At 41.1% G+C, this 11,144-nt stretch overlaps 1 protein-coding gene across 1 annotated transcript; it reads right to left on the bottom strand.

Annotated features, from left to right (window-relative positions):
* Nucleotides 1-6,029: 6,029 nt before the first annotated feature.
* LOC118556979 (putative ATP-dependent DNA helicase Q1) lies at nt 6,030-7,879 on the bottom strand. Its single transcript, XM_036125760.1, has 3 exons — nt 7,806-7,879; nt 7,581-7,660; nt 6,030-7,168 (listed from the first exon to the last, which is right to left on the bottom strand). Exons 1-3 carry the CDS (start codon nt 7,877-7,879, stop codon nt 6,030-6,032), a joined length of 1,293 nt encoding a protein of 430 aa, XP_035981653.1.
* Between the last annotated feature and the right edge of the window lie 3,265 nt (nt 7,880-11,144).

Here is an 11,144-nt window from a genome sequence, read left to right as displayed (position 1 = left end):
GAAAAAGGAAAAAAAAAAAAAAAATGGAACACTAAATACCGGAGGTAGGATAAACACAGGAAGGGGTATGTAATATGGACCAACATGTTTAACTGAATGGATGCTAGTAAATGTCTGTACCATCTTTTGTAAATGGAGGTGATACACGCCCTCCTTATCGTTCCATAATAAAAATTTTAATAAAAAAAAAAAAAAACATTGAGGATGGTAATAAAAACGTGATCAGGTTGCAATTGTGACTATTTTTCTCAAAATAATTAAAATGAAGAGCCAATTTTAACACTAGTAACAGTATGACAGTAGGGTTACGCTACTTTATTGCACATCCTGACCTTCACAGCATTGATTAAGAAAGGAAAATATATATTTCTATGTAAGTCCACCTTTACAGCGATTAATCTATAAATTATGTGCAGTTAGTTCTGCTCAATTTTCAGTGAAATGGTAAAAATACCAGAGAAGGGAAGCCATTTGTTACATTTACTATACATTTTACCTTTTCTTTCTTGAGAACTATAATAATCTGCATGTTAAGCAGTTATAGTTTTATGGTGTGAAAAGGTGAGAATTGAAAAAACAATTATAGTAACATTTGGCATTTTTTATTTACAGGAAGAAACAGAAACAAAATATGTGAGGATAAACACCTGTGTGCCAATCCTCCAAATATTTTTTAATGAAGGGGACCTGAAACCTAACCTGACAACAGCCAGATGTATGTCTCGCTTCGCCTAGCTCCACTCACATACATCTGGGACACCGCCATAGGAATTGCCTTTACTGAAGGCTGGGCCTTATCAAAACTCCTTGCATATGATTGGATAAGCCACTTGTCTGTCATCTTTATCGACGTGCTATTTCAACCACTCAAACCGAAGCTAACCCGTGACGCTGTGAGAGCAACGCAGGAAAAAAACAAAACAGAACAGCCGACATCTTGGATATAGCAACAGTGGAATTAGCGCAATGTCGGTAAATGATCAATGTCGTTTGTGCCATGAAAATGTGCGGATAAAAGGCAAAATTGTGCACAGCAGACTTATTTTAAAAAAAGAAGCCAACCAAAAAAAGTATAGACGAACGACTTACAGAACTCGGTTTAACATTGTTACAAGTTCAAGTAAGATCATGTCGTATATGCAACCGGTGCTTTCGCTTGATCGGCAGACTCGAAGATAGTCTGGAAAATCTTAGAAGATGGCAAAAAGCAGAAGAGGAACCGCTTTCTGAACAATCAACTGCATCAGAAACATCAGTGAGTGCAAAGACGCCTGTCGCACATAAACGGGACAGGGAACCGACACCGTCGAAATGGTGTCCTCAACCCCGAACCCCCACTGCTCCCCCAGCTACTAAATTGTCGAGGCCAACAACTGAGACCAGAGCTCGACAAAGTGTCACTGAGGTAAGGACAAATCGTGAAACATAAGACAGGCAATAGCTAATGATGTAAACCACTGTAATGCAAGCACAACATGGAACAGTTCCCACTTTTGTAGTCTAATGTAATGGAGTTTGTCGACTACAGTTTGGGGGATGGGTTGTGTTAATGTTAGTCCCACTGAGCTATATAATACACTGGAGTGCTGATTTTGCCGAAAAACTGAAGTCACTGGCCGCTATCTTGCTACTCCCTACTCTCACAGAATCCCATAGGATTTGGTTGCAACAACAAGCAGTTTTCTGGCTGTGTGAAAACGTTTCACAGGTAATTCTACAGTCATGTACTAACACTATCAACTACTAGGAAATTAGGTGCTGAAATATTTTAAACGTTATTCATATGAAATATATATCTATGTTTGTATGTACAGGACTGTCTCAGAAAATTAGAATATTGTGATAAAGTTCTTTATTTTCTGTAAAGCAATTAAAAAACATGAAATGTCATACATTCTGGATTCATTACAAATCAACTGAAATATCGCAAGCCTTTTATTGTTTTAATATCGCTGATAATAATTGTAAAAATATTAATCGCTGTCATTTACAGCGCCTTTGTAAGTACCAAAGGTCACTTACAATCTATGTTCCATTTTTGTTAAGGCTTGATGATTTATGTTTTTTTTCTTTGTTTGTTTCTTACAGATGAACCTACTCAAGAGAAAACCACTGTCACACAGCAGGCTATTGGTGTCACCACTACTCCTTTACAGATGGAGCAGCATCCGGGGTCTGATAATGTTACAGCTGTGTTAGCCTTCAGTACAGTAACAGACACTGAAATGGCAGATCTGGGCGTAGCAATATTGCCTGAAGAAGCACCAACAGAGCCAACTCCCCCATCTACATATTCAATTATATTTGACAATCTGGACTTCTTCAGCCACACACACCACCAGTCTATCAACCGGGCAAACCAATCAGTTCACTGGATCCACCACATAGCTGTGGAAGACAGAGTCCCTTCAAACCATCTCAGCAGACAAAAGCCGACTCAACCACTCACAGATTACAACATTGGGAAATCCCTCCCTAGTCTTGACTCCCAAGCCCAAACGCGTCGTGATTATGTTGTCCTGGGAAGCCGAATCCTGACCAAATACCTAAACGCCTTCAAGCCGCTATCATAAATCGTGGTTCATCACATCCCTCACCAGTATTCTGCAGAAATGTCAGAGCCTTCGACACACGTAAGTATTAAATGACCTACACTTTATTTTGAGTTTTGGCATTCTGTAGACTTTTTGACTTACAGAAGCATATAACCTGGTAGTTAATTGGTATATGCTATCACCCCAAACTTTAATGCTATTTCAATTCATGTGTTCCTTCGTCATAGCACCCCCTTGGACTTCTGTTCAAAGATGAGAACAAGTCTACAGAGTTGGCTGATGTTCTACAGCATCTCCAGAATGAGTAAGTAGGCTGGGGTAGCCAAAACAGAGTTACATATTCAGCTTGGGAAGGGTATTGAATTAATAAAGCTTTGACATCTACTTGATGTGTCATATAGGTATGTTCCAAAGGGCCCAGATGGACCGCAGAGCATTTTAGTCGGTGGTGACAGACTAACGGAGGGAAATAGCCGCGGCATACAGTTGGCCTTTGCCGAAGGAGAAAATGTGGATGACAGGCTGGAAGGCCTTGTCTTTAAGTTTGAAGATTGGCACGCAATTCGAAACCTTTTTGAGGTGAGTGACCTTATCAGAACAGGACTGTAAATACTTAAAGGATACCTGTACCCTAAAAAAACATCAGGCACATAATATCAGCATCCGCCCCTACACGTCACCACACCGCTTTGTTTATTCACTTTAAGCACAACTTCGACAATTCTCTCACCATGTGTGCTTATGTTGCCAGTGGTTTAGCGATCAATGGCTGTTTGTTCAATTATTTTGAGGGGACAGCACATTTACAGTTCCAACTGTACATTTTATTGAAGTGTAATTTATGCAGGATTGCCCCATAAAAAGACACATTATTAAAGTATATCTGATTCAATTAAGTCCAAAAACGTTGGCGTTGTACATACTTCTGTTACATACTGTAACTGCATGAGTTTTTTTAGATCATATCCTTTTTTGTTTCTCCTTCCTCGCCAAATGGCTTTGTTGACTACTACAAAAATGATTTTCATTTTAGATCTACCATCGGGTCTTTTACAAAGAGGGTTCGGCAAGGGATCATGGGACACTCCTCGCCAATATGAATAAGTTGAGGTATGCTTACCTATCATGAGTTAAGATAAAAATGCTACTTTTGTGCATTGTCTTTGGCATTCTTAGCTGTTGTCAGTTTAATATCTACATGTTTGTTTTAATATTTGCATTCTGAATAAAATTCCATTGTTCACTGTTTTCAGGGTTTTCCCTTTAAACGATGAACCCCAGCAACCATGAATTACGGCTCGGTACTTCATCACGACTTTTTCTGCTCTGTACTGTTGTCCAGCCACCATGAATTACGGCTCGGTACTTTTATCACTCATTCAATTATGTCTGTATGTCTGTTATGTAGCTCAGGAGTGTGTGTGTGTGTGTGTGTGTGTGTGTGTGTGTGTGTGTGTGTGTGTGTGTGTGTGTGTGTGTCTCTTTCAGTTCTGTCTGTATGTCTGTTATGTATCTCAGGAGGGTGTGTGTGCATGCGTGCGGTCATCTGGTGAGAGTCAGGTTTGGAATGTAGTCCAACCACTATGAATTAACAGTTTGGAACTTCAACATCACGACTTACTCTGCTCCATTAGATACTATCACCATCATCAATAACAAGTCGTCTTCTTACAGATGCAGCAATGCAAAGCAAGGTCCACGTGTTGCTTTCAATGCATACAAGGAGTTTGTGCAGAAGAACACTACAGCTCTCTTCTTGGCTGCGGCAATGGAGCACTTTGGACTACAGAATGTGTTAGGTATAACACTTCAAACAAACTACCAATCTCAGGGCAGACACTATCAGACTTAGACAAACTTTGTCATTTTGTACGCACAGAGTGCGTACAGAACAAAATGTCGTTTGTATACAGCTTGAGAATTTCATTGAATTGCAGTGGATTTCAGAATAAAGTAACTTTGCAGGATAAAAAAGTAACTTTGCAGTCACCCCATCGCCGTATCAACAAGGCCACTGGGGTTAAAACATTTAAAACAGTCCAACTGTATTGTTTTGTATTATTTTCTACATGTAACATCACAGCTAACCATACATGCATCTCACATTATCTGTCTTTTTAATTCCTCAACAGATGTCCCAGACGGATTCATCCCAGACCACATCTTAACTGGTCCACTAGAGGACAAAAGGACCTGGCTACATGGTGTAGTGTCCCAAATTGTAGACAAATTTGTCATATTTGAGGACATTTCTGACATTGTCAGCGGTGTAACAGATACAGCCAGTGACCTGCCCAAACAGGGAGAGAAGCTCTCTTGCCGCGCCACAGGTTGCAAACGTGTATATAAGTACATAAAGGCTAGGGAGAACCATGAGAAAAGAGAGCATGGGTTGACAGTATCTCCCAAGGCAGTTCCATATACAGACAGTCAAAGTTCAGTGTTAGACCACAAAAAGCAACACACAGAGGCTAGACTGGGTTTTGGATTCTTCTTGGCTGACCTGCAGGATGCAGTTAAGGAGGGAGACGGAGACAGGCTAATGCGATTGTATACTGTAGCGTTGATGTTCTACAAGGCCTACGGGCATACACAGTATGCGTACAGTACACTACTTCTAACCTTGCAGGTCAATCACACACTTTCCCCTCGCTTGGCACACAGTCTGGTGTGGAATAGGTTTTGGAATGGGAAGGGAGGAATGGGAAGGAACATTTCACTAGATCTATATCTAGAACACCTTAACAATTTCCTTAAGTCCTTTTTAAAACGCAGTGGTCCAAACCTTAACGAGCAAACAGCAGACAGGGTCAGCAAGTCAATTGGGGTCCTGAAAACTTTGATGGAGACCACAGACAGAGAACTACAGGTCTTAAAGGTGTACATCATGCTGCTAGTCAGACTGAGGACATTTTAGCTCTGGTGGAGGTTTTTAGAGAGGCTGAGCTGTTCCAGGATCACCCAGGCAGAGAGTTCTCAGCATTCCCCCAATTTAGCAGAGATCTTTTGGCCAATCTCAAAAGCACTAACCTGAGGGGATGGGTAAAGTCCAAATTAAAGGAGTGGCAAGATCACCCTGTTTAAAAAAATTTTTTTTGAATGACACCAAATAATTGTAAATATTGTAAAAAGTTTTTGTTTCTGTATATATTTCATTTTGTAATACGTTTATTTATAATTTTAAAATTTGTAATATGGAAATATTTAAACAGTAAATTCTGTCAACATCATGTCTAGCATCATTATTTCAAACATGGCATTTCAAGTTGAAAATATAAAGCAGGTTTTCAGCAAAATATATCTTTTATTTGCATTTTTTACTGTTACTTGTATACAAAATTATTTACATTGTTTGCAGTGACAGTCATTCAAGGACATTAGTACAATAGCATCTACTAGCCTGCTGCTGAGGGGTGCTAGTTTGACTCTGAACCACTACTGTGTTGTGTTTCAATTTCAAAGTCCTCATCTTGCTCAATCTTTATAACCTGTGAAATCAATGTCAGGCTCTGTGAAGCTCTCTTCAGGTAAAGTAGGCTCTGTGTATTCGAAATCCCCGAAAACCTCACTGATCACTAGGAGAATTTCGCTTGCATGCCGTACTGTAAATACTGGAAGGTGGTTTGTAATATAAACCAAGTCAAAGATATAGGGACTGTGCTCGACTGCTGCTTCGATAAGTTCAGTGCCAAACCCAGTACAGAGAGTCTTGTTTGTGATGAGTGGCATGTCTGGGACTAAAGTGCGCCTGTACTGCTGTAAGCAGGCCCGGATCACAGTCTTGTCTTCCTCAGTCACCTCTCTAGATCTAAGTGGAGTAGTACTCACATTTGGTTCTACAGATTCATGTTTTGGAGTAGGCTCTACACAAACACCTGATGAACATGAACACATCGAGTGGCAGTAGGTGCAACAGAGATGACCCGGCTCCAAGCTTGTGGTGTGCTCTTCAAAGTGACTAAAGAGGGCTTTTCTAAAACAGCCCTGTGTCCCTGCATGAATCAATGCTTTCACTGTTTTATCAACCCTTGGTGATGCTTGTATATCATACAAAACTGCATGTGAAGGTAAGGAGTTTCTCCCAGCCCGCCCAACCTGTTGCACAATGTCTTCCACATCCTCTGGTGCCCCGTACATGACAACATGTGAGATATTAGGAAAATTGGGGCCCATCCCCAGCGCAGTTGTAGCAACAACAACCCTGCAGCTACCCTCACCCGTAAAGGATGCCAGCACTCTCTGTTTGTACTGTGGCAGTGTCTTGCTGTGGAACATTCCTATCAGCATGTTTTCAGCCTTATGCTCTGGATCTCTGTTCACCCATGCATCTTCTCCAAGTTTAGCTTTGAGACGGCAGAACACACTTCCAACTGCCTTGAGTGATCTGCAGTAAATAATGATAGGCGACATCAACAGTCTCTTCTCTCTGACCTCCGTCACCACCCAATCCATGCAGTCCAGGTCATGACTAGGAACATGCTTCAGCCCAAGCCTGATGTTGCTTCTGTTTGGGCTAACCGTCATATGAGTTGCCTTCTCCATGTTCAGTAGCTTGGTCACCCGGCCTCTGTTGACAATATCAGCAGATGCTGTCAAAGCCATGACAGGTGTGCCTGAAAGACAACACATGCATTATATGAAAAGGGGGGACAACGACAACCTAGGCAGCCACACTGCTTGGCCCCTCATAACAATATTTTTACAGATTTACACTGCAAAAACGGATCTAAAAATAATTAAAATGTTCTTAAAGTTAGATTATTTATCCTTGACTTGAGCAGGTAAATAAGATTATCTGCCAATGGAATGAGTATTTTGTACCCTTAAAATAAGATAATTAGACATCCTGCACTTGAAATAAGATGATTAAGATGAATTGTTCCTATTTTAAGTGCCAAAATTTTATTCCATTGGCAAATCATCTTATTTACCTGATTAAATCAAGGACAAATACACTAATTTTAATATTTTTTTAAATTATTTATAGTTCTCTTTTTGCAGTGTAGGCCTACAGGATTAACTCACCTTCTTTAACAATTGATCTGAGTTCTCCCAGCCGGGCAAAGCTCTCTCTGAAGGCTGGACTCCCTTTGCCAGCTTCGCCCCTGATAGACAGACAGACAGACAGATAGATAGATATAAGCTTTATTTATCTATAGGGGAAATTAAGACTCCAAGTAGCTTAGAGACATAGATACATCACACATATAATAGGTTGTTCAGTGACAACAGTAGGATTTTTTAACTTACCATTTATACGTGACGTGAACCTCATCGACTGCGATCCCCACTAAATTATTCTGGTACACCTCTGAAGCAAGCATGCTCCTCCATTTCTCATTGAGCCACGACTCGGGACTTCCAAATACCAGTTGGCAACGTCCATCAGGTAAACGTCGTTTTCGTTTATTCCTCCGAGCTGCATACCTGTAACACCCAATTTTCCAGCCTCTCTGATCTGATCCTCTATGAGAGCATTTAGTGGGGACACGATGATAACGATGGGGTGCTGCAGTAGTCCCATTTCCTTAACTACCAGAGGAGCCATTTGGTAAATCAAGCTCTTGCCCAATCCGGTCGGGAGAAGGGCGAAAACATCGTTTCCACCAACAAAAGCCTTCAGAGCCGTTCTCTGATGTTCTTTTAATGAAACAATAATCAGATAGATTGGACAACACAGAAGAAATAGCAGCATCAATGCTAACGCTTGCTTCCTCGATGCGAGCCGCCATTGTTGTTTGAATCTCTCGGTCGCTTCTCCGCTACGTCACATCCAGGAAACACCCGCCCTGCGTCCTGATTGGCCAGACCATAAATTTGGTTGGGAAAATCACTTTCAATGAGCGGTGTCCCAGATGTATGTGAGTGGAGCTAGGCGGAGCGAGACATACATCTGGCTGTTGTCAGGTTACCTGAAACCAGCCTTCAGGCTAAACAGGTCCATCATCATCCTCCTCCTTCAGCTGCTGCCCATCCAGAAGGTTCATGGATGGCCACAGGAGATAGAGGTGCTGGTGACCCTCTACTGGCTGGCCTGCGGTGCATCCTATAGGGAAACAGCTTGCCAGTAAGATCTCTTACCTTCTTGTCCAATCAAAGTCCCAAAGTGCAGACTTTAGTCTGCACCTAGTTTGTATCCAGTATCCCCCCAAAGGTGTTAACGGCTCTCCTCTGGTGGAGTGAACGCCATTTGCAAATCAATGTAAAGGCAGTTTACCTGTGGCAAATGTAGGAAAGGCTCACCATAGGAATGTGGAAACTGCTAGATGGCACAATTGTATTTTACATTTTTCCACTTTATATTTAGTGCTTTATCCATATGTAGACTGCTTTTCTTTATCTGAAATTAAAAAAAAACTTTCTGAAGTTATACCTTCTGTTGTTTTTCAAAACTGAGCTGTTTAGGGTGGTATTTGGCTCCAGTCCCCCCCAACAGTACTTCACAACTCTCAGAACCATTCCACCCCCTTCAGTTTTGGTTTTAGTTGAAGCCTCTCTGTTGAGGAGTGGGGGGTGGGGGGACTATGGCTGTTCCTTGTGTGACATAAATGTTACTCCAATACTAAAGGCATACTGTTTGTCATTCTCTAAGATTAAATTTTGAATGACATAAAAACGCGAGACAAGACAAAATACAATTATTCTTTCTTTCATATAGTGAGCTTTGCAATATACATGAGTCTGTTGGTGAATGGACAATAGAAATAGGCTCTGCCTTGCCTTGTTGGAAAAGCATGGTTATGACCTTTTCTCAGCTCAGGAACTAGGACCCGTATGATATCTGGTTGTTCAATAGGTTTGCCTAAATAAAAGATTTAGATATGACTTATCAATATATTCCTGCAAAAAAGGTCTGATGTTGCCGGGCCAGGTAATGAAAAGTTCTTGGAACATGGTCCTGTTCTGATCCCAGTTTGTTTCAGCCTTTCTCCAGTCTCTTGTAGAAGGGCTGGTCTTATCACAGGTTATTTGCATTACAAGAGTCACAGTTAGCAAGGTAGAGTGAATACACAAACTTGAAGAGGGGAGGGGGGCTGGCAAGAGAAATGAAATTCCCTGGGTCTTCTAGTGTTAAATAGAGCCAACAATGACACACAATTGATACATAGATTATATAAATTGGATAGAAGATTAAGACATATCAGCATATTACCTAAATTACAAGTTAATTTTATATTTGGTACAGGTCTAGTGGAGGCACGCTACAACAGACACCACGCCAAGGCTGACTAACATCATTGAGCGTGCCTTTGGTGCTCTGAAGACACGGTGGCATTCCATCTTCTTAGGGGCGTTGGAGGTCTGCCCGACGTTTGCCCCAAAAGTAATCGCCGCCTGCTGCATCCTCCACAATATTAGTATAGAGGCAGGGAACCAGCTAGACGTGGAGGATGAGGAGGTGGACCCAGAGGAGGATGACCATCCGGCGGCTGAAGACAGGAAGCTGCTCCAGCTGGCTGCATGTTTAAGTGAACATGACTACAACTGACCTAACGTAGATCAGCTGGAGTAATGTCCACATGCTGGTTCATTTCATTTTTTTCACCACCTGTAAAAATACATAAAATAATGAGCAAATAATTTCCATTCCAACTATTTTTAATTGTAAGTTTATAGGCATTTGTGTGAGATCTTAATAGGAGTTATTTCTTTGTTTTAAACCATGTTAGTAACTGTTAATAATTTGTTGAATATATTACACCTTCATTCTTTTCCAAAGATAAAACATTTGTATAAAGTTAATGTCTGTTTTTTCATATACTATTATTACCATTGTTTTCTTTTCCTCTTTCTCCTCTCAATTATTCGTGTCCTGATTCAGAAGAAACTCACTTAGATAGGAAAAACATTTAAAGAATTTATTTATTTATTTATTTTAGATGCTGCTGTCGTCCTTGGTCCTTAATTTATTCCAGCAAGTATTGAGTTAATAAAGCAACACACGTCAGTCAGATAAACACAAAACAAATAAATCATAACCAGCGGTATTATGCACACTACTTTTTTTAATTATGCACCAACTCTGTAAACAGACCACATAGGGAAACTTAAAATATATAATGTATAATGTATAATGTTCTCGCCTCAAACAATTGGAAAAGGTACTTTTGAAGAACAACAGCAGCAGAAAAGGGAATTTTTAACTTACCGCTGTGAGCTCTGTTTGCGCTGTCTCGAATCAAGCTGCGTCCGCGGTGAATTCTGGGCAAGCGGTCAGTCTGAAGAACGCACAAGTCTGCTCTGATGCATACTCGATAAAGAGGGCGGGCGAGAACAACATCCGGGGAATTTGGCGTTCTCGGCAATTGGAACAGTGCTCGGGCTGAGGCTGATGACGTGTCACCAGCACACGAGAACGCTCAAGAACGCATATTGAGAAACGGCCAGACTCTTATTGTGGACAGGAGGAAGGAGTGACTGCAGACGTGCTTTTCGGCGATTTTGGCAGTGGCGGAAAATACAAGTATTTTTGAGCTTGGTGGTTGGCATAAACTGAAGTGTGACTGGATCGGGATGACATCGCAGGTAGATGACGATGAGGACATGGATTTTGATAATTGGACTCCAGTAGGTAGAGGAAGAGGAAAA

This window comes from Fundulus heteroclitus, chromosome 21 (assembly GCF_011125445.2).
Source record: "Fundulus heteroclitus isolate FHET01 chromosome 21, MU-UCD_Fhet_4.1, whole genome shotgun sequence".
NCBI lineage: Eukaryota > Metazoa > Chordata > Actinopteri > Cyprinodontiformes > Fundulidae > Fundulus > Fundulus heteroclitus.
The sequence above is the reverse complement of the archived record's forward strand: the minus strand, read 5'-3'. Positions and strand labels throughout refer to the sequence as shown.

Excerpts from the sequence above, each read along its gene's own strand:
- LOC118556979 (XM_036125760.1), bottom strand. The coding sequence starts at position 7,879 with ATGCTTGCTTCAGAGGTGTACCAGAATAATTTAGTGGGGATCGCAGTC. Across the intron at positions 7,661-7,805 it reads GTTCACGTCACGTATAAATG|GGGCGAAGCTGGCAAAGGGA; the intron begins GTAAGTTAAAAA and ends TCTGTCTATCAG. Across the intron at positions 7,169-7,580 it reads CAGATCAATTGTTAAAGAAG|GCACACCTGTCATGGCTTTG; the intron begins GTGAGTTAATCC and ends GTTGTCTTTCAG.